The 22,667-nt window shown below is 54.7% G+C and overlaps 1 protein-coding gene across 1 annotated transcript in view; it reads left to right on the top strand.

Annotated features, from left to right (window-relative positions):
• The window catches only part of SDK2 (sidekick cell adhesion molecule 2), a 241,925-nt gene that overhangs the window by 176,664 nt on the left and 42,594 nt on the right, over nt 1–22,667 (top strand). The window contains exons 16-28 of the mRNA XM_037128109.2: nt 2,052–2,192; nt 3,977–4,158; nt 4,572–4,687; nt 12,344–12,539; nt 12,724–12,822; nt 13,205–13,396; nt 14,556–14,677; nt 15,964–16,073; nt 16,178–16,328; nt 18,537–18,774; nt 19,497–19,612; nt 20,282–20,471; nt 21,712–21,810. Of these exons, the coding sequence (XP_036984004.2) occupies nt 2,052–2,192; nt 3,977–4,158; nt 4,572–4,687; nt 12,344–12,539; nt 12,724–12,822; nt 13,205–13,396; nt 14,556–14,677; nt 15,964–16,073; nt 16,178–16,328; nt 18,537–18,774; nt 19,497–19,612; nt 20,282–20,471; nt 21,712–21,810 (1,952 nt within the window). The remainder of the gene's footprint in view (nt 1–2,051; nt 2,193–3,976; nt 4,159–4,571; nt 4,688–12,343; nt 12,540–12,723; nt 12,823–13,204; nt 13,397–14,555; nt 14,678–15,963; nt 16,074–16,177; nt 16,329–18,536; nt 18,775–19,496; nt 19,613–20,281; nt 20,472–21,711; nt 21,811–22,667) is intronic.

Here is a 22,667-nt window from a genome sequence, read left to right as displayed (position 1 = left end):
TAGGACTGGCTGCTGTGGTTTCCGGTGCTATATTTAGTCTTTAGCCCATTTCGAGTTCATTTTCATGAGTGGGGTAAGATAGGGGGTCTACTTTCTCTCTCTTGAATGTGTTTATTCAGTTTTCCCACCACTATTTATGGAAGAGACAATACTTTCCCCATTGAGAAGAATTAATATTGCTAAAAATGCCCGTACGAAAGCCAGCTATGAGTTCAATGCAATCCCTATCAAAATTCCAATGGAGTTTTTCACAGAAACAGGAAAAAAACCTAACATCTGTATGGAGCCCCCCAAAATCGCAAAGAGTCGAAGCAACCCTGAGAAAGAGCAAAGCTGGAGGTACCGTGCTTCCTGATTTCAAACTATACCACAAAGCTAGGGTGATCAAAACAGGACGATGTAGGCATAAAAACAGACACCCAGACCACTGGAGAAGAATCGAGAGCCCAGAAGTAAACCTTGTTTATCATTAAACTAATATTCAGCACGGGAGACAAGGCATCCTTAGGTGTGCACCCACACCTCTGGCTTCCATTGGTCGTTGTGGTTTTGCCACAGTTCCAACAAGCTGTCTCTGGACTTCACTAGGGGGACACCCCAGGGGCCGCGGAACTCCCGCAGGAGGGAAGAGTGGCCGAGAACAGCCTCGCGTGGAGAGCAGTTACAGGAGGGCTTACTCGTTCGCTGTTCGCTGAGCACCTCCTATGCTCTAGTGGCCCTGTTTGGACCACTAGAGATGGTGCAGGGGACAACATGGATATGGCCCTGGCCCTGCAGAGCTCCGGAATCCCAATAAGAAAAGGGGATGGGTAAAAATAAAACTCACAGACGCAGACAACAGGATGGCGATTACCAGAGGGAAGGGCGGGAGGAGGTAGAAGAGGGTGAAGGGGGGTCGATGGTGATGGAAGGAGACTTGACTTTGGGTGGTGAACACACGAGATGATATATTGATGATCTATGATAGAACTCTATACCTGAAACCTATATAATTTTATTAACCAATGTCGCCCCAGTAAATTCAATAATAAAGTAACAACTATATACAAAGCATTAAATAGGGATAAAAGTTAACAGTGTATGGTCTCTACTTTCCCTTCCAATCTGGAGGAGGTAGCCATGAAAACGGTTAGCCTGGACAAACAGAAAACAATACTACCCATTACAGCGAAAGAAAGGAGCGGGAGAGAAGGCCTCAAAGTGCAGGGAAAGCCACCCCAGAACTTCTCCGGTTCTTCGGGTGCCACCGATCCGTCTTCCTAATGAATCGTCACAGGAGTGGCCCTGAGTCACCAACAAGGAGGCGAAGTCGCCCTCACCGCAGGCTCCCCTGTGCAGTATGTTCTGGAAAGCTGTCCATCAGGAAGCAGAATCATAAAAACATAACACAGGGAAAGACATCCATCAAAAATAATTAACGTTTGTTTTTAACGGATGCGTGTCAGTTGTGCGAAAAACAGGCTGAGGAGGAACACCGCGTCCCCCCAGGCAGCGCCAGAGAAAGACGCGAGCGGGTCGCTGGCTGTCACCCACACGCCATGTCACCCCCACCCGCCCCAGCCTGGGCTCAGCCGGGGGGAGGGAGAGTAAAGGAAGCCCAGGGAGGTACGCCACCAGCTGGCAACTGGGAAGCAAGAGTTCAACACTCCGGCTTCTAAAGCGCCTGAATCCTCGTGACAGATGTCATCGGCCTGTCAACCGCTTCTTTGACAAATGGGAAACTGAGGCCCACAGCCCTCGACTGCACAGAAAATACATGCATCTGGTGCTTTACCTTGTTTTTCAAAAAAGGTTTATATGTACATTGCGTCATCTGTGCCCCAATCAGACTTGTAAAACAGGCAAGTGGAGCCTCATTATATTCCTTCAACAGATAAAGAAATAAGCTCAGAGAGGGTAAGTGACTTGCCCGAAAGTACACAGCAGTTGTGCAGTCACCCCAAAACAGAGCAGGGCAGAGTTCAGCCTCCTCCCATCCCATTAAACTCCTGTGTTTGCCCTCGGAACTAAGAGTAGAAAACCCCACCCACCCTGGGTGTTTTCCTCTCCAGGGTCTCCCTCCCCGAAGAGCCCCCCACTGCCCCGCCGCAGAATGTCATCGCCAGCGGCCGGACTAACCAGTCCATTATGATTCAGTGGCAGCCGCCTCCTGAGAACCACCAGAACGGCCTCCTCAAGGGCTACATCATCAGGTGAGTGTTCACGGGATGGGGGTAAGGGGGAGACAGAACAGCCTGGGGTGAACAACAGGTGGGGGAGTATCAGCAGTGGATGGGAAAATGGAACAAATTCATGGGTCCTTCTCCATCCAACAAGGATCTGGCAACGAGAAATCCCTACCCCGTGGTAGGGAAGATTGAGGTTAGACATCTAGAAGAACTTCCAGCGGTGAGAGCCTTGGAAACCAAGGCGAATGGTTAAGAGACCAGATACAATATAATCTCCTAAAGGCTGGGGGGATGGGCAAGGCTGATACCAGGGCTGCTGCATAGAAATGGGACTACAGGGAGGCAGTTATCTATCGAGAGGGCATCCACCTGGGACCCAAGAATAGCCCATGTCAGGCCAGCTTTCCCTGGGGACGGACCACAAATGGGCCACCCACTGGGCTAAAAACTGGTCACAAAGTGGAAGTCCTCTCTTAGGTCCTAACCGCACAATGAAGCCCAGGTCTATAGACTTTTGTGTTTACGTTTGACCGAGGGTACTTTGCTGGTAACCTTAAGTGAGTTGTTAAGTGTTACCAAACGTCAGCGTTTATCACTTAACATTAGCCTGCTCTTGGAAGCTGCTGAGAATGCCCATCAGAACTCCGAGTGCTGGCTGGCGGTGGGACGCCAGGCAGGCCCGCCTGTCTCTTTGCCACGTGTGGACCCTCTCAGGATCAGAATTCCCAAAATTTGGAAGAGGCTTTTGTTGGTGTGGCTGCTCCATTAGCAGTTCATTTTGGGGTGGGTTTCTGGGGAACCCAAAGAGCAGTGGTCCTCACGGGGGGGGGGGGGGGAGTCCCTGGACCAGTAGCAGCAGCCCTTGGAGAATGTGATAGAAACACACATTCTCAACCCCCACCCCCATCAGAATGAGAAATCTGGGGGGCAGTCCCAGTGACCTGTGTTTTAAGAAACCCTCCAGGTGTGTCGGAGGCCCACCCAGGCTTCGAGAACCCCCGATACAGGGTAAAGGACCACATTAAAATCCCTGGGGCCCGCCAGTTTCCCAGTCCCTAGAATGAATCTAAGGTGAGTGTGCATCGTGAGCTCCCCAGCCTCCCAAGTCTGCCTGTGTAGATTTCACCTCCTCATTACCATGTGTTCTTTTTGCCAGTGGCAGATGGGAACAGCTAGAGCAGGAAGCCTCAGGTTTTTTTCTCTCTGCCTCAGTGAGGGATCTTCCAAAGGGAGAGCCCTGACTAGTGTGGCTCGGTTGGTTGGAGCCTTGTCCCATCCGCTGAAAAGTCCCAGGCTGGATTCCTGCTCAGGGCACGTGCCTGGCTTGCAGGCTTAATCCCCCACTGTGGTGCAGGCGAGAGGCAAATGATTAATGTTTCTCTCCCTTACCCTCTCTTTAAAATCAATAAGCACATCCTCAGCTGAGGGTGAAAAAAGAGAGAGAGAGGCACTCAGCCACTGTCTTAGAGGGAGAAAGAAAATGAACCCAACCTCTGGAGAGAGCTGTCCCATCAGTGACCCCTCAAAGCTGACCCCTCCTCCCCCATCAAGAGAGGACAGCCCAGACGCGTCCCCCAGACCTGTGTTATCCAGTCAGGCAGCCACCTGTGGCTGTTTACGTTAATTAAAAGTAAGTAAAGTTGCTCAGTGGCACTAGTCACGTTTCAGGCACTCAGCAGCCACTGGCGCTGGCGGCTCCCGTATAGAACAGCACGGATATGGAACATTCGCACCGTCACAGACTGTTTCGCCGGCACGAGGCAGGCACGCTGACGCCCATCCGCTGCGTCCCGGCTTCCTCCCCTCAGGTACTGCCTGGCCGGGCTGCCTGTCGGGTACCAGTTCAAGAACATCACGGATGCTGACGTCAACAACCTGCTGCTGGAGGACCTCATCATCTGGACCAACTACGAGATCGAGGTGGCCGCCTACAACAGCGCCGGGCTGGGCGTCTACAGCAGCAAGGTCACCGAGTGGACACTGCAGGGAGGTGGGTGTGCCCAGCTGCCCCGTGGGGTCCGGGGCCTGCGGGGAAGAGGAAGAGGTTGGAGGGGAGCGTGATGAAGGCAGAGGCTTCAGGGGTACAGGGACCTTCCGCAGAAGTTCACACTGATTGGATCATAAAATGGCTTACGTTTAGCATTGGACCTAAAAACCACTCAGGTGTTTTCATATCCGCGACTTTCCTTTATCAGCCCCCTGTGAAATGGGTTGGACAAGTTTTATTCGTGCAAACTGATCGAGAGAAAGGGGGAATCTTACATCTACACAGCAAGGGAAGAGAAGGACAGACGGTGGGGGCCAAGCAGGGTCTGCAGACCCCATCCCCGTGTTTCCTCTGCCTCACTGGGCAAGACAGACAGACACCTCCACCCCACCCCACCCCTCTCTGCTCTCCTCCAGTCCCCACGGTCCCTCCAAGCAACGTGCACGCAGAAGCCACCAATTCCACAACCATCCGGTTCACCTGGAATGCCCCCAGCCCCCAGTTCATCAACGGCATCAACCAGGGCTACAAGGTACGTGAGGCCTGTCCTTGTCCCCAGAGGAAGCTGGGAGATGCGAGAGGGAGGCCACCGTGGAGGGAGGGGGCAAGAGGCAGTCCCCCCTCTGTTTCTGAAATCGTTGGCTCAAGCCAGGCAGAGGACACGTGATCAAGGTAAAGGGCACTGGGACTCTCTCCAAGGACAGGTACAGGTTGGGGGGCACAGACACCACCCAGTGCCAGGCATTCTCAGTACCACTGGCTTATAAACAAAACCGGGTTTGTTTCACGCATAAAAATCCAGAACCCACTTCTTACCGCCGAGCTGTGGCTCTTACAGGCATCCTGCTGGGTCACGCCCTCGTTCCAGGCTTGACCCCATGCTGCATGAAGGGTGCAGGACTAGGACTCTCACGGACGTGGGTTGAAATCCCAGCTCTGCCTCTTGCTGGCTCGCCGGACAAGTCCTGTAATCTCTCAGAGCTTCCTTCAATAAGTATTTCAATATTTATCGAGCCCAACGTTATTTACTGTTCTAGCTGCCAGGAAACGAAAATAAACTCTGTTCCCTCACTTGCCAGCAAAGATGATAGTGTGTCTCCCTGAGGGCTGTGTGAGGACTAAATGAGATAATATTTGTGATCTGTTGAGCGCAATGACAAACACATAACAAGTGCTCTGAAAATGGCTTTGGTAAAGGCAGTAACAGAAATGTACTCATTCGCTCCGGCTGTCGTAACAAAGTATGTCGTAACAAAGTATCACAGACTGCGGAACAGCAGAAATCTTTTCTCACAGTCCTGGAGGCGGGAAGTCCAGGATCAAGGTGTCGGCAGGGCTGGTTTCTTCTGAGGCCTCTGTCTTGGCTTGGAGATGGCCGTCTTCTCCCTGTGTCCTCCTGTGATCATCTGTCTGTGTGTGTCTGTGTGTCCAAACCTCCTCTTCTTAGAAGGACAGCAGTCGAACTGGAGCGGGGCCCACGCTAACCACATCATGTTAACGTAATTGCCTCTTTAAAGACTGTCTCCAAGCACAGTCACTTTCTGAGGTCCTGGGGGTTAGGACGTCAGTGTATGCATTTGGAGAGAAACAGCTCGCCCCATAGCAAATAGTAGAGGCTGGTGGTAACCGTGAGAGCGGCGATTCCAGTGGTAATCGCAACAGGAGTGGTGGCGATGGTGGTGGCAGTACGTTTGCCGTCATTGTAACTGCATGAGAAGCCAGGACTTCTCAACTGTCCCTCCTAGAACCCAGACCTGAAGCCCATGCCAGGCCTCTCCTCTCACCTCCTGAGGAGCATGGAACGTGGTCTACGCTGCATTTACAGCCGGACCCCCAACCTGGGGTAGGCGGGAGGGGAGGCGGAGCATCTGAGGGGCATGCAGCAGGAAGCCAGCTGGGACCGGGCCTGGGGCCAGGGCCAGGACCAGGGGTAACCGCAGGCTCTGGTTTTGAGCCCAGGGATCTGGTGATTGCAGACACTTTCAGAAGGTTCCCACACCTCCTGTGCCGTGTCTGCACATGTACGACAGCCAAGGTTATTTCTAGGACTAGCAGCCTCGGTCATTATGACTGCAAGTTGGGGGTGGCTGGGCGGGAAGGGTCTGAGATTAAGCCACAAGGGGATGGCCTGCTAGCTGAGGGTTAGAGGGTCTTTTGGCCATCTCTGGGCCTGCTCTTGTTACTCAGGGTTAGTGTTGATTCACTCTTTTAGGTCCTTGGTCTTGAATTCTAAGCAGACAAGGAGGGGATGGGCCAGAGCCGGACACGCCCAGGTCACAGCCCTCAGGTCCCAGGCCTGTGGGGCACCAAGGCCAAGTGGGCTGTCCTAGGGCAGATGCCATAGCTGAACGTTGGCAGCCTGACTGGCTGCAAAGCCTGCTAATTGGGACTCTGGGGACAGGCAGGGGGGAGAAGGGGAAGGCCCAGCTCTTGCTGAGGAGTGAGCAGGGAACAATTAGCTTCTGCTGCTGATAGTAAGTTTTCCCCCATATGTGGGAGGGGTGGGCTGCAAGCTTCTAAGGAAAAGGGCTCCTGGAGGGCGAGGAAGGGCAACCAAGTGGTCAGAACAGTTAGGGCAATGACCTGACCCATTATGACCCAGAAGAAGAGGAGGCTGCAGACGCCCACCCAAGCCTGGTCGGTGCCCAGCACCCAGGAGCTGTTCGATCTGAGTCAGTGGGGATGAACCACCCAGATACCTTGAGCACGGAAAAGAGCTCACACTTATGGGGCACTTTCTACGTGCCACGCAGGGTGCAAACGCTTGCCTTCTTCTCCCACGCCCGCTGCATGAGAGCCCCAACAAGTATTACTGTCATCCCCCCATTTTACAGAAGAAGAAACTGAGGCACAAGAAGCAAGTGACTTGTTCAAAGTCAGAGGAACAGCCGAGCTCGGATTCAAGCTCCAGAGCCTGAACGTTTTCTTGCACGAAGAAGAAAATATGTCCTTTGACTTAAATTAAAATAATAAAGGTAACTTGATTTTTTTCTAAGTACAAATGCATACGAGTGGAGATTCTGCCTCTTGCTTCTTTGGCCTCAGTATCACAGGGAGAAAAAAGCAGTGTTTGTCCCCTGCAAACCTCCAGTGGAAGTGGACCTTCCTCCTTTTCACGGAAGAAAATATTTCTAACATCTACTAAAGTAGGGAGAGGCCTGCGTGCAATGAACCCATTCACAGCCGAGTGTGTTCCATTTACTTTGCAGGCTCCTGCTCCTCCCTGGCATAGTTCGAAGCAACTCCCAGGAGCGCAGCCTTCCACCTGCAAATATTTCTGTAGAGAAATATTATAAAGTATTTAAAACATGATCATGCTTGTGCCCAAAACACATCAGCAGTCCCGGTCGGCATCGAACTCCCCCCGCAGCAACACCATCTCTCTTACTAGTTGGCCTGTTTGCTTCCAGATCCACAGAATTACATTTGGTTGGGTGTTTCGGTTTTTTGTTTTTTGGTTTTTTTCAGGTCTCAGCTGATCTATAGATTCTCCATCTCTTCGCTTGCTCTCTTTCTTTTTCTAGTAATTTATTGAGTAAAGAATCTCAGTCATTTGTACTATGGAATTTTCCGCAGTCTGGATTCCACTGATTGTCTCCCGGCGGGGCCATTGAACATGGGCCGTATCTGCAGTCAATTGGAACTTAGAATGAGAATCTTGATCAGATGCAGGTTGGAGGGCTTTCTCCCCACGATATTACTCCCTCGACGGTGTTGTGTGTTTGCATCCAGAGGCATCAGGCGTGGCCGTCTCTTCCTGGGATGCGACCGCTGACCGTCCTTGTCTGATCTATTATTTCAATAGGAGCTGTGAAATTGGGACCGCCAGATGTTATAATTCTGTCTTGATGTATTAGCTGAAATACTTTCAAAAAAGAGAATTTTCTCCTTACCAACTTGGTGGTTCTCCAGCAGTACGATAGAGTGTGGGAAACACTCACCCTTTTCCCATGACAGACCCATTTGTAGAACAATGACATGGCTCCCTAGCAGGGTCATCGAGGACAGGGGACTTCGGATTGGGGTGAGGGAGGCATCTTTGTTTTGTGTTGTTTGGGGTGGCATTATGATATACTTAAGGATTTTTTAAACGCCTTTGATATGCCTCAATCCACTGCCATTATAATTCTTTTATTTTTAAGATCTTATTTATTTTTAGAGAGAGGGGAAAGGAAGGAGAAAGGGAGGGAGAGAAACATCAACGTGTGGTTGCCTCTCACACAGACTCTACTGGGGACCTGGCCTGCAACCCAGGCGTGTACCCGGACTGGGAATTGGACCAGTGACCCTTTGGTCCGCAGCCCACGCTCAATACACTGAGCCACACCAGCCAGGGCCCATTATAATTCTTATTGATGCCAAATGTACTTATTACTGGCCTCTTCAGGTTGACTCATGAACCCATTGGACATGGCCCCAGTAGTCTTCAACCCCTTCTTTGCTATCCATAGGACAAGAGGTTCAGGAGTACCCACATTTCCTACACCTCGCCCGGGGCCAGCCCAGTCTTCGACGGGTCCTTTAGCGGGAATGATAGTTAGATACCACAGTCCGAACACTGGGGGTGCTCCTTATTCCAATACTGGTTACTGTTTCTCGGACAGCTGGGGAATATTTTTTTAAGATAAAACACATACTGATACTTCCAATTCAATTTCAAGACTGTAGGTTCCTTAATAACCTCATTAGTCTTTTGTCTGCATGTTTTCTCTCCAGCCCGAAAATCCAGCTCCCAGGGCACCAAGATAATTGCCCACCTCCCCCACCCATCCAACGCCCACCGCGGTTGCAGGCGGAGGACCAACACGGTGATTACTGAAAGCCGTTTCAGATCACTGGCGGTTCTTCCCATTTTTCAAGTGTGTCCCAGTTGGGATGTTCTTCATACCACACATCACGGAGCTGCTCAGTCTTTGGAAATAGTTTCTCACTGTGTCATTTTGCTGCAACTCAATACACGGTTAAGCTCATTTGTTTCATTTTGGCTTCGATTTTTAGGGATTGATTTTTTTTTAATTTAATTTCATTTTGTAATTATGTAGTCTCTTTGCATGGCTCCCGAAGTTACAGCTACAGAGCAAAGTAAATTCAGGGGCAATCAGCCTGAGTTCTGGTCCTCTCCCTCCCCCACAGATGTGCTTTCTTTTTGCCTCTTTTGGTTTCTCGTTAGATTATTTTGACATAAGCAAGTACCTACATGTATAAAGGCATATCCTCTCCTTTCTGGGTAAAGGTCAGCAAACTCTGCACACTCCCCACCTTGCCTTCTTGTTTACGTGCCCCCCTGAGGTCACTGCCCGGAGCACTGCACAGAAATCCTCCTTGTTGCTTGCGTCACATCCCCACGCTGACTTTGTATCATTCTCCATTCTCCACCACCTACGTCTCCCACGGTGCAGCCCACCTGCTCCCCCATGAAGATATTTTTGGGGTTTCCAGTCAAAGGATATATATAAAATTTTGCTATCATTGCCACATCCCCCCACCATTATCTTTTTTAAATGTTTCCTTTAATTTTTGAACAGGAAAGAAATGTACATGATTCAAGCACCAACAGATATAAAGAGGTAGTCGTACAGCAGCAATCCTGCTCCCCAGCCCCAGCCTTGGACTGCCTGGTTCTAGTCCACCCCACCCCAAAACTCTCTCCAGAGAACCACTGCTACTGCTTTCTTACATTCCAGGATGTTTTGTGCGCATCCATGTAAATGCAAAGAGGTAGACAGAGGGAGAAAGACAACGGAAGGGAAAGAGAAAATTTCCCTCTTTTTTCTCCCAACTCCAGAAGCTAGCAGGCCATATACACCATCCTAACTCGCAACCCCATAATGCTTCCACCAGGTAGCTACGACCGTTCCCAATAGTAGCCTGAGGCCCAGAGAGGTTGAGTGACTACCCCAGGGTCACACAGCAAGTAACAATCGCAGGCACAGATGGCCAAGAGACCCCCTAACCCTCAGCTAGCTGTGATCTTCGTGAAAGGTCTCAGGTCCCCAAACCGAAGCCAGATCCTGGTGCCAGTTCCCCAGCCACCCTGAGCCTCAGTTTCCTTTTACATAACGGCACAGGACAGTGGTTCCCACCTGGTCTTCACGGTGCTGATGGACTTGGGCTGGTCAGTGACGGCTGAGCCCAGGCCCGGGCCACAGTAAGAGCTGCTCTCAGGGCAGCCTGCTGGGCACTGCTCACCCCAAGGTTCCATCCCAGAGCTGCCCAGGGCCCAGCTCCCCTCAGGCAACAGGAGGTGCAGAAGGCCATTAGAGAGCCTTCCCGGCCCTCGGGAGAGGCCTCTCAGCCCAAAGCCTCCTGCTCTCCAGACGCAGCTAGAGAAGGACAAGTGGCTCGAATCCGAGTCGGTATTTTGCCACAACCACACTTTTGCCTCCATCTTGGGCTTCAGGCCCAAAGTCACTGTTGGGACCGCAAACCACACGGCCGGTGCCCTGTGCGCTCCTTCTGGGCCCTTTTATGAGACAGTTTCACGTGGGTATTGCTTTAGGGCACCTGTAAAGACACACTTTGTCCTTTTCCTCCATTTTCATCTTATCTTATTCATTTTTTAAATCCTCACCCAGAGATGCGCTGATTGATTTTTAGAGAGAGGGGAAGAGAGGGAGAGAAACGTCCATGTGAGAAATGCCATCTCTCATGCACACCCCTCCCGGGGCTGAACCCACAGCCTAGGCATGCGCCCTGACCAGGACGCGAGCTCGCCGCCCTTTGGCTCACGGGATGACGCGCCAGCCAATGGAGCCGCGCTGGCCAGGGCGTGTCCTTTTTTTTTTTTAAGGGTAGTAAGTGTAATTGGTCTAAACCCAATAAAATGATATTTCCCCAGATTTTGCACTTGCCGGGGAACACACCACACAATTCATTCTAACGGTGTAATGAATTCAACTTTACATTAATTAAATTAAATGAAAACATTAAATTTGTTCTTAATCTACTCCAAAGAAGTTCAGCAATTTAATTGCTATGAAACAAGATAACCGAAATAAGGAGGATATTTAACATACTTATTAAATGCCACTTAGGATTTCTGATTAGTATTTTTAGGGGCTAATTAGTATCTGATTAACTTGCTATAGGCTATCTTTTCACAATACCAATTAAATTTTGAAACACCCCGTATAAACACGTGTTTGCGGAAGGAGGAGATTAAGCATTGTCACGGGTGTGGGGGAGTCAGGAGACATGGGCACAGGGTTGTTTTCTGTCTATAAATACCCATCCCCGCTACAACTCGTCAAGTATCGCTTTTCACCATTAATTGCTATTTAATCAACTTCAAATAAATGAGGAACTCTCCGAGACCAGCTGTCATTGCCAGAGACAGATGAAGGACTCAGACAACAGGAGTGTCAGGCGCGGGAGCAAGAGGCAAGAAGGAGGGGCAGCAAGCCCAGGGGGCCGTGGATGGTGTCTGCGGAGGGGAGATTAGACAAAAAGAGGTGTTGGATCTCCCTGAAGTTTTCTTGCTGGCTCCCACCCTGATGTGATGGTTAAGATTGAAATCTCAACTTGGAATGTGCTTAAAGAGTAAGAGTTATCCACACACCGCAGTTCCAGCTCTGTGGGGGACTCCAAGGGGGTGCCACCCCAGCCCAGATGGAGGGAGGTGTTGGAATTAGAGATCCTCAGCTTCCTACTAGCTGTGTGGTGTAGACTAAGTCACCTAGCCTCTCTGAGCCTCAGCGTCCTCATCTGTAAAAAACTGGGGTGGCTTCACTGGTGCTCAGCCTGTGTAGTCGCCCAGGGCCCCGCATTCGGAAGGACCCCGTGTTCTGTTCAGTGCTCCGCTGCCGTCATCTTGAAATCCTTAATAATGTTGGCACGAGGGGGCCCTCCAATTCTATCTTGCACTGGATCTGCAAACCGTGCAGCTGATCTTGGTAAAAGGTCAGATCTCTCTTTTGCGGGAAAGATCTCTCGTTGCGGGAGTCTACAAAGCCACTGTGACTCGTGGTGCCCAGCCATCACCGATGAGCAGAGCAGCGCAGCAGAGTGACCACCCAGGACAGGCATTCCAGGGCCCTGTGCGCATCTGCACAGCCATCCCTTCCTAGGAGGAGGGCCACAGGGACCTGGGCTCCTGGACACTCTGTCCATTAGCCCAGCCTGTGGGAGAGCGCTTTGCCTCTATTGGGACATTCTTACTGGCCTGCCTTAATTGGTGGCCTCTCCCCAGCTAATCGCCTGGGAACCAGAGCAGGAAGAGGAGGTCACCATGGTGACCGCCCGACCCAACTTCCAAGACAGCATCCACGTGGGCTTCGTGTCTGGCCTGAAGAAGTTCACCGAGTATTTCACTTCTGTGCTGTGCTTCACCACTCCTGGAGACGGTCCCCGCAGCACCCCCCAGCTGGTGCGCACCCTGGAGGACGGTAGGCGCCACCCACCCCCTGCAGGCTCTGCCCTGCCCACCCACCCAAGGGGCAGGCACAGGGGGGTCCTGGTCTTCTCTCCCATGCTGGGGCACCCCTGAACACCCCAGGCTATCTCTCAGATGGTGGTCTCTCTCTGGCTCTAACTGGCATTGCGTGGGGTGGGGGCCCTTTTGCGGGACAGTGCCTGGGCCTGTGGGACACCTGAGCTTCAGTGAAATCCTGGACACCTCGCTGAAGGTCAGCTGGCAAGAGCCGGGGGAGAAGAATGGCATCCTTACAGGTAGGCACCCCGGTGTCACTGAAGCAGGCTGAGGAACAGGTCATCTCGTCCATCCCTCAGCCTCCCACCTCGTGTGCAGCCAAAGCTCTGAGCAGCCATTCTTTCTTAGAGGGGCTCTCGGCCCCTTCGCTCTGTGACACAGCCCCAAGCCTCAGCAGCCACCCTGATGGCTTGCCCTTCTCCTGCAGTCCCCTCCCTACAAATGGGGGCATCCCACCGAGGGCACCCCTGGGGCCCCAGGCAAGATATCCCCACCTGCCTCAGCCCCAAAGCTTCCCGTGGGTGTCCAACCGCCAGACTAGTGAAGAGGTGAGGAGCAGGACAGCAGGGCCCAAGCCAGCTCATGGTCACAGCCACCCTCATGCCCCTGGGGCACCCCCAGGGTACCGGATCTCCTGGGAGGAGTATAACCGAACCAACACTCGTGTGACACACTACCTGCCCAACGTGACCCTGGAGTACCGCGTCACGGGCCTCACCGCGCTCACCACCTACACCATCGAGGTGGCCGCCATGACCGCCAAGGGCCAGGGCCAGGTGTCCGCCTCCACCATCTCCTCCGGGGTGCCTCCAGGTAGGTGCCCACGCGGGCGGACCCCCGGCCTCTTGCTCCCGATCAGCATCCCACTCAGGAGGTCCCGTCTCTTTCAGGAATGTGGGCTTTCTTCCCTCTGAGCTCTCCCCTCCTCGGGACCACGCTCCCTTGGGTCCTCCCTAGAGCAGGGTCCTTCTCCGGATTCCGGCGCTCAGGGTGGAGGGCCCGGGGGCTCCCCGCTGCTTCCTCCCACGGCTCTCAAAAGCATGGGCTCCCAGGGACGCCACCTTTGTCCCCCTACCCTTCTCCCCCCTCCTCCACACCACATTCCACATCAGTTAGTGGTACCCAGGACTCAGCGGATGAATTCCCACTGCCACGCAGAAAGTCCGATGGGATTCCACTCAGTGCAGGTGTTGGCTGAGGGAGAGGCAGAGCAGGGTGGGAAAAACCTTGGACCGGCCTGAAGGGCCAGCTGGGATCTACTCTCAGTGGTAACTTCTGCCATGCTCCAAGACCTTGAGCAACTCAGTGCCCCCTCTGTACCTCAGTTGCCCCCTCTGTATTGATGAGAGTGTGGACTAGAGAGCCCTGCGGCCCTTCCTCAATTGGGGAAGCTATGCTTGTGTGACCTGGCCAGAACCCCACAACCTTCCCACCCATTTTCAACCAACCCCAAGTGACAATAGCAGTCACAATGACAAATATTTACTTGGTGCTCACCACGCTCAGAGCTAAGTGCTTTATCTGCATCGACTCAGTCCCTAAAGTAGGTGATACTGTGATCATCTCCATTTACTGAGGAGGACGCCAAGGCACAGAAAGGTTAGCTAACTTGCCCAAAGACACACAGCGTGGAAGCAGTGGAGTTGCATTCTAATTCATTGATGTCTGACCCCAGAATCTGTACCCTTTCTGTTCCTCCTGAACCCCAGGATCCCTGGCCTGAAAACAGGGTCTGCCTCCTGCCCCCACCCTCCTCCTCACCTCCTTGGGTTTGGGAGGGGAGGTCAGTCTGGTTTCTCCCTGAGCCCAGCTCGTTTTGTGCAGCCTCCAGCTCCCTGTGAGCATCTCACGCACACCCAGACCCCAGCAGAGGAAGCCCTGGAAAAGTGCGACACAGCCGCTCTGTGCCCAGACGGCCCTGTTTCCTTCTCACCCCAGACCCTTTCCCCCACACCCCGTCTTCCCTTGTCAGAACTCCCAGGGGCCCCCGCCAACCTGGGCATTTCCAACATCGGCCCCCGCTCCGTGACCTTGCAGTTCCGGCCCGGCTACGACGGGAAAACCTCCATCTCCCGCTGGCTGGTGGAGGCCCAGGTAAGGCCCGTCGGAGGGGCGCCCTGGAGGCCAGAGAGCCCCTCCCGGCCTCAGGTGTGTGCGTGCTCTCAGGTGAGAAATCATACGTGCTTCCACCTGTGCAAATTTTTACCTGCAACCATCAGGTGGCCAAGCACCCAAAATGCCCACACTCCCATTACTGCCTCACCCCCATGTCCCCTCCACACCTGTGCACACAAGTGCACACCAGTCCCCTCAGGGAGGAGGGGGAGTGACCAGCTGGCCTGGGAAAATAGCCAGCCACCACCCACAGGTCTTTATTTGCTAAATTTTATTATCATCAGCATCATTATTATTACATTCCCATCCCTGACCCGCTCCCCACTGGCAATCATCAGCTGGTTCTCTACATTTATGGGTCTGTTTCTGTTTTGTTTATTCATTTGTTTTGTTTTTTTAGATGGCACATGTGAGTGAGATTATCTGGTATTTGTCTTCCTCTGTCTGGCATATTTCATTTAGCGTAACACCCTGTGGGTCCATCCGTGTTCTCACACATGGCAGGACTTCCTTCTCCTGTTTGGCTGAGTGATAGTCTGTGCATGTATGTGCTGCATCTTTATCCGTCCGTCTGCGTGTGGACACTTAGGTCGCTCTCCCACCTTGGCTATTACCAGCAACACCGCAGTGAGCATAGGGGTCACATTTCTCTCTGAATCAGTGTTTTGGATTTCTGTAGATAAAACGCCCACACGTGGAATTGCAGAGTGGTGTGGGAGTCCTATTTTTAATTTTCTGAGGAACCACCCTACTGTTTTCCTCAGTGGCCACACCAGTCCACAATCCCACCAGTGGTGCGGGAGGGTTCCCTTTCCTCCACCTCCTCAGCAGCGTTTGCTGTTGGTTGACTGATGGGTGGCAGGCCTACAGCCCTGGAAACCCATGATTCTCAGCACGAAGGGAGTATTCGGGGGTCCCAGCGGCTTAGCTGGGGTTTTAGAAGGCTGCCAGGGTGTTGGGGGGAATGGCCTGGGGGGCCTGTTGAACACACGGACACCAGCCTCAGGTGATCAGCCAGGTGTAGGGCCTGCCCAGGAGCAGGCTTATGACATGAGATCCTGATGCAGGCGGGGCTCGGGGTCACACACGAAGGCCTGGTTAAGGGCCTGGACACGTGGTAGCCCCGTCTGGTGCCCTCCAGGTGAGCCCTCGGGTTTGAATCAAGACCTCCCTGGACAGGGCTTGAACCTCTTAGAAGGTGGGGCTCAGAGCACTGGCCTTGGGCCCCCAGATGGGAAAGTCTAACGGGCGTCTCCCTTCTCCAGGTGGGCGTCGTCGGGGAGGGAGAAGAGTGGCTGCTGATTCACCAGCTCAGCAACGAGCCCGACGCCCGCTCCATGGAGGTGCCCAACCTCAACCCCTTCACCTACTACAGGTAATGGGGCGGGAAGGGGGAGGGCTGCCCAGACCAACCGGGGCGGGCCTCGGCCCTGGGGTCCTGCCCTCACCGTCTTGCTTATCCCCTTCCCCCCACCCCAGCTTCCGCATGCGCCAAGTGAACATTGTGGGCACCAGCCCACCCAGCCAGCCTTCTAGAAAGATCCAGACCCTCCAGGCGCCCCCTGACATGGCCCCAGCCAATGTGACCCTGCGCACGGCCAGCGAGACCAGCCTGTGGCTCCGCTGGATGGTGAGGCTCCTCAAGGGCAGCGGGGGTGGGACGCCTCCTCCATCCTCATCACCTGCAAAGGTGTCATTGTCTCTGAGAGTCCACATCAAAGGGGCGGCCACCAGAACACCTACAGCTCCCTCCCCTCTCACTTCCACCGCAGCCTGGAAAGGTGCCCGACAGCCGTCCTTTGCCACATGCCCCCCCCCAGGAGAGGGAGCTACAGACAGTGTGTTGGGCATGGCCCTGCGCCGAGCACGTTGCATTTTTAATTCCATTTAATTCTCCCAGTAAACTCGCAACAGACACGTTTCTTCTCCCCATTTACAGGCAGGGACCCACCCGCAGCCACCCAGCTCCCAGGGGTTCAGATGTGGGTTGTTCCCACGCCAAGTCGGGAGCGAAGGGGAGCTTCTGAGGTTGAGGGGGAGGGAACAGAGGGCCCGTCAGGCTCTCAGAGGTCCTCACAGGTCAGAGTTGTCACTCCCTGAGGTGACCCTGCAGACCCTGCAGGAGGAAGTCATGCTAACCTGCAGAGGGCGTCCTCCCCCGTCAGGCACTGGTCTGGGTGCTTTATTCAGAGTCAGGCTTTGAACCCTGTCCACACGCCTTCTGGGGGAGTCCGGGCCCCGAGACTCACCGCCTCACCCCCGGGCCCACTGCCGTCCCGTCTTCTAGGGACCATTCTCCCCAGGCTTCCCCCCAGGACGCCATTTCCCCCCACACGGATCCCACAAAGCTGCAATCCGGGAGATGCTCGGAGCAAGTGGGAATTCTCAGACAAACAAATGCTGAAACAATGAGCTCCCCGTAGCCGGGCCCCTCGGAGAATCCAGGAACACGAGCTTTGGGCAGGGCCCTGCAGCCACACAGCTCTTTGTTTGCACATTAGGATTCTCACTAGTGGTACAAAACACCGCTGGCCCAGTGCCGCGCCGGGGGCCCGGTTACAGAGAGCCGAGACTGCCTTTCACAAGTGGGGAAAGACTGATGAAAGGAGCTGCTGGCTCCCTCGGCCCTGGCCAAACGTTGGTTGTTAATTAGGAGTCCCCTCCCAGTTGCCGGCGGGGCTGCAGGCTCAGCCGGCCTCTCCTTTTCTCCAGGCTCTGCTCCCTCCAGCCTGGCCCCTGCTAACCTCCTGCTTCGCACTTTCAAGTTTCCAAAACTAAAAGGCTGAAGAGTCTGATAGTGAGGGGTGGGAGGGGAATAAAAGGCCGCTGCCCTGGCCCCTCCAGTCCTGCTCAATGCTGCACAGCCGTTCCCTCTGCTCAGCAGTAAGGGAGCGTGTGCACAGGCCATCGCCAGCTCTGAGGCCCATCTCTGTGCTGCTTCACTGAGGGTCTAGGAGCGGGGCTGGCAGGAGGGAGGAGTGTGTAGGGGGTGGGGCAGAGGCCCAGGAGCAGGAGGAAGTGGGTTAGATGGTGGGGAGCCCTTGGGAAAGCAAAATGGGGGTGAGAGCTGAGGGCTCCCCAGCCCCAACTCTGCCGCCTTCAGAGGAGAATCTGCAGGTTGACCCTCAGCTTACACCAGCCTCAGATCACAGTCTCCCCAAACGTAGATACACCTCCACTGCTTGTCAGCATTGCCCAAGTTCATCCGAATGACCTTGAGCCAGAGACCACAGCCCTACTAGCCTAGTCAGAAGGCCCAGGAAAGGAACACATCTTCCCTCTTCGCTGAGACTCAAACAAGGAGAAAGAGACTGGAAATACAGCAGGAGAGACTGAGGTTTGCTGTACAGAAGGACTTCCTGAGAGTGACTGATGCCCCACTCATAGGCGGATGCCCTCTCCCTACACTGACTTTTCCAAGGCTGGCACGAGCTGAGACCAGGCGTGTAGGAGGCAATAAATAAGTACATGTTGGCCACCTGAGAGAGGGAGTTAAGTGGTAGAGACAGTGGGGGCCAGAGATGCCTTGCTCATCAGTGTGTTGGACACACAGCCTTGGTGGGCCTGCCTCCTGGGTCCAGCTCCCTTGGCAGGGTGGTTAATCCATCACGTGCGTAATGAAGAATGGATGGTGCCTCTCCTTGGAGCCTGGCATGGAAAGATAGGGAGATGGGGACAGCCAGAAAGATAGAGTTTCACCACCGAAGCCATGCCTAGGTTGGATGGTGGGCAGAGTAATCTGGAAGGCTCCCTGGAAGAGGGGGCACAAGCCGGGCAGTCCTTTATACACAGGGTGAGCTTGGCCTGACAGCAGTTCTTCCCCCTCTGCCCTCCACAGCCTCTCCCAGAGATGGAATATAACGGGAACCCTGAGTCCGTGGGCTACAAGATTAAGTACAGCAGGGCAGATGGCCGCGGCAAGATACTGAGCCACGTGGTCCAGGACCGCGTGGAGCGAGAGTACACCATCGAGGACCTGGAGGAGTGGACAGAGTACCGCGTCCAGATCCAGGCCTTCAACGCCATCGGGAGCGGGCCCTGGAGCCAGATGGTGATGGGCAGGACTCGGGAGTCAGGTACTGCCCCCTCGAGCCAGCCTCCCTGTGACTTCCCAGGACCTGTGGCAGAGACACCCCCCACCTTTGTCTCTCTGTCCTCAGGGCCTTCCCAGGGCATGAAAGCTGTGCCGTTGTCCCTACACAGCCTGGGCTCTCTGTGCTGGTTGTGCTCAGTCCCAGCAGAGCCCTGTGTGTCGCCTGTCCCACAGCCCCTCACTGTTCACGCTTCGCCCACTGTCCCCTCTCTCTGCCCTCACCTTTAACCCTGATGCCAGGAGTGCCTGGAAGAACCTCAGTGTGGCGGTCGGATTAGCTCCCAGAACACCCAAGAAACACAACCAGCAGCTCTTAGGGGCCTGGCAAGGGGTCACCTACAGAATGTGGGCCCCCAGCCTGCATTCAACCCTCATTTGTCCACATGGGGTTTGCTTCATGGTGGCTTTTTCCTGGCACCTCTGACATGACAGGTCCTTCCACCCTGGCCCAGTAACACCCCTCACTGCTGTGCTGGCAGGAAATGCAGGCTCATCCTAATGTCAGGCTGAACGGGGGGCGAGGAGGGGGCCCGCCTGCAAAGAAACAGCATCTGCAGCATCCCAGAGCCAGGGGAGTCCCGGCAGGGAAATGCTCTGTTTGGGGCCCGTGCCCTGCTTTCTGCCCCAGGCCCCCCTCCACTCACGTCCACTGTGGAGTCCACTTTGGGTCCTGATGTCATTCTCTTTGGTCTCTTTCTCCCCCAGTGCCCTCCTCTGGCCCCACCAACGTGTCTGCGCTGGCCACCACCTCCAGCAGCATGCTGGTGCGCTGGAACTCGGTCCCCGAGGCTGACCGCAACGGGCTCGTGCTGGGCTACAAGGTCAGTCCCAGACTGGAGGACGGCACCGGGCCAAGGCTCTAACCCAGCTTCCCCACCCAAGGTGCCCGGTCCTTGTGACCCCTGGTGCCCAAGTCCCTGCCTTCTAGAGTGGACACAGGGAATCTGACTTCCCATCCACGGGTGGCCAGAGAGCCCTCCCTTAGGGGTGGGGAAGCTTCCAGGGAAGGCACGGGGCCCTCGGGGTGCTCCACCTTCCCCAGGAGGCCACACCGACTACCCCAGGCCTTACTCTCAGCACCAGTGGGCCCAGCTTCAGTTTCTATAATCTTCTAGAATTCTTGCCCAACACCGAGCCTGCCTGCACAGTCCAGCCCTGGCCTGGAAGTTGGAAGATGTGACTTGAGGTCCTAGCTTTGCCACTAGTAGCTGTGTGATGTTGAGCAAGTCACACACCCTCTCTGGGCCTGTTTTCCTACCTGGATGCTCTCTCGGGAACCTTCCAGCTCTGTGGCCGAGTGCTTCTTTGTGTGCCCCTCGCTCTTGGAGCGCTAGCTTTCCTATTCCCATGCCTCCCTGGGGCCAAGCCCTCCCAAGGAGCCCAAATGTATCCACTCCATTCCACCCTTGGCTCCTCGGGAAGGGACTTAGGAAAGGGGTCCCCAGAGCAGACCCAGGCCAAGGCCCTCACCCTGCGCTGGGCTCCAACAGGTGATATATAAGGAGAAGGACTCGGACTCCCAGCCCCGGGTCTGGCTGGTAGAAGGCAACTCGTCCCTCAGCGCCCAGCTCACAGGCTTGGGCAAGTACGTGCTCTACGAGGTCCAGGTGCGGGCCTTCACACGCATCGGGGACGGCAGCCCCAGCCGCCCTCCGGTCCTGGAGCGGACGCTGGATGACGGTGAGTTCTAGTCCCTGCGAGCCGTGAAGCCGCCCTGCCTCCCGCCCCTCTGGGGTCACGCTCTGTCCCTGAGAGCAGCAGTCGCTATGCACCACCAACCCCGCATCCAGGGGATGCTAAGTACAGGCTGAGCATCCAGGAGGAAGAAGGGACCACACAGGGGCAGATCGACATCTGATTCTTGGGTTCTCTCTGGGTCGAGTGTCCAGAATAGAGACCCTGGGCCCATTTTAAAGTCCTGTTCACCTAGGGCAGGTTCACTCTGAGTCAAGGTCATGCAAGGGAAAGGCTGGCTTCTTCCTGAGCACGAGCCTCCAGGTCCTTTTTGCAAAAGCGCCAACCCAGCGGGGCTCTGGGCATTCACCCAGGCAGCCAAGGCTGACTGACAGGCCCTCCCCACTCCCCACTCCCCCACACACATACAGACTGCACCCCACATACATTTGTGGGTCCAGACAAGAATGCAAAAGGAAGCCCAAATACCATATGTCTACATATTCTAAAGTTATAAATCAAGCTAATGAGCTGTTAAATTAAATATGTTCTATCCTTCTGCCTTGACAAATGTATCCTCAGATGACCTGGAAGGCCAAGTTCAAGTTTAGAAATCTCAGGCTTCTGGGCGTACTGTGTTGGAATGAGGCATCGCAGGAAGAGTCCCACCCTCCACCCTCAGCTCCCCCTCCACCCTGTTTTCTCCCGCCCTCTCCTCTAGCCCACATCATTCAGTCTTCATTTACATGCCCCAAACGCCTTCCCCTTGGCCATCCGTCTGTCCATGGGGGCAAGACCGGGCATGTGAACCTGAGGCACTGGCTCTTGCAGACCTTGGAAGCATGCCTGGGGCTGTCTGGGCAGGGAATTCCAGGAGCCCAGGTTTCCAGGACGAGTGTAGGAAGAGGAGGGTGCTGGCTCAGGGTGGGCACGCCCCCTTGCTCCACAGCCGCTCCAGTGCACGGGGGCCGGCGGGCAGACCAGGGATAAGGTGCCCAGGTCTGAGGGCACACATATGTGCACATACACTGAGCTCCAGGACCCTGGAGCCCTGGTCCCTTCTAGTTCCTGCCAATTAATGCCCATTCCGGGGCAGAAACCTCCCTGGTAGCACCTTCGTGTGAGGACACAGCACCAGGCATGGAGCGGCACTCTGCAAAATTTTGTAGAGTTCAGTGCCGCCCTCCAGGCAGGGCTGAGCGGCAGCTGCGCTCACTGTCGCCCACCTCTCCTTCGTCCCCTCCAGTCCCAGGACCACCCGTGGGCATCCTGTTCCCAGAGGTGAGGACCACATCGGTGCGGCTGATCTGGCAGCCCCCCGCCACTCCCAACGGCATCATTCTTGGTAAGCGTTTACCCTTTCCATGCCCTGGCCACTGGAAGGAGCGGGTAAAATGCGCATAGGAAGCACATTCCGGTAGGAAAACGAGGCCAGAAGATGCCCTCATCTCCCAAAGCATGGTTCTGAGTCTTGTTGCTGCCACCAGAAATCTCAGTCTGTAAGGTTATCAGTTGGAGGACAAGGTCAAGGGTCACTAGTTAGCTTTGTGCCCCCAAGAGCCCCAGGGCCCCTGCTTAGTGGCCATCTGAGTAAAGCTCAGCTGCTGTTCCTAAGTGTGACCAGGGGAGGGCGCCCTGGCTGGCTCAGCAAAGCCATGCTCACCAGTGGGAAACGGAGCTAAGGCACAGAGGAGGGATGGGGCAGATCAGATGTATCATTTCATATCTAGGTCTCCCCAACACACACACACACACACACACACACACACACACACACACACACGCCTGTGGGAAAAGGCTCGAGTTGAAAACTTGAGCAAGTCAGCTCCCTCCATGGCCTCAGCCCCCCCACCTGAGGATTGGACCTCGCCCACCCCGTGCCTGACCCAGGCTCTCAGTCCTGATGTCCTGCAACACTGGCCCAGATGAACGTCTTGGAAAGCAGGCAGCAGATGCAGGGCAGGTGCTTTGGACTTAGAAAGACCTGGGCTGGAGTTCTAACTCGGGCGCTTCCTAGCAGGTGGTCTGGCCTCTGCGAGCCTCAGTTCCCTCACCTGGGGCTGTTATGGGGTCACAGACACTGTGTACAGAGCGCCCGTTCGTGCCCCCACACACAGTCACACTCCCCACGTGGCAGCTAAGGACACAAGAGTGACCAAGAGGGCTCCATGCAGATGGGCCCCGGCCCAGGAAGCCCCCATG

The sequence above is a fragment of the Artibeus jamaicensis genome, unplaced genomic scaffold (genome assembly GCF_021234435.1).
Source record: "Artibeus jamaicensis isolate MK-2021 breed Jamaican fruit bat unplaced genomic scaffold, CSHL_Jam_final contig_1998, whole genome shotgun sequence".
NCBI classification, from domain to species: Eukaryota; Metazoa; Chordata; class Mammalia; order Chiroptera; family Phyllostomidae; genus Artibeus; species Artibeus jamaicensis.
The sequence above is the reverse complement of the archived record's forward strand: the minus strand, read 5'-3'. Positions and strand labels throughout refer to the sequence as shown.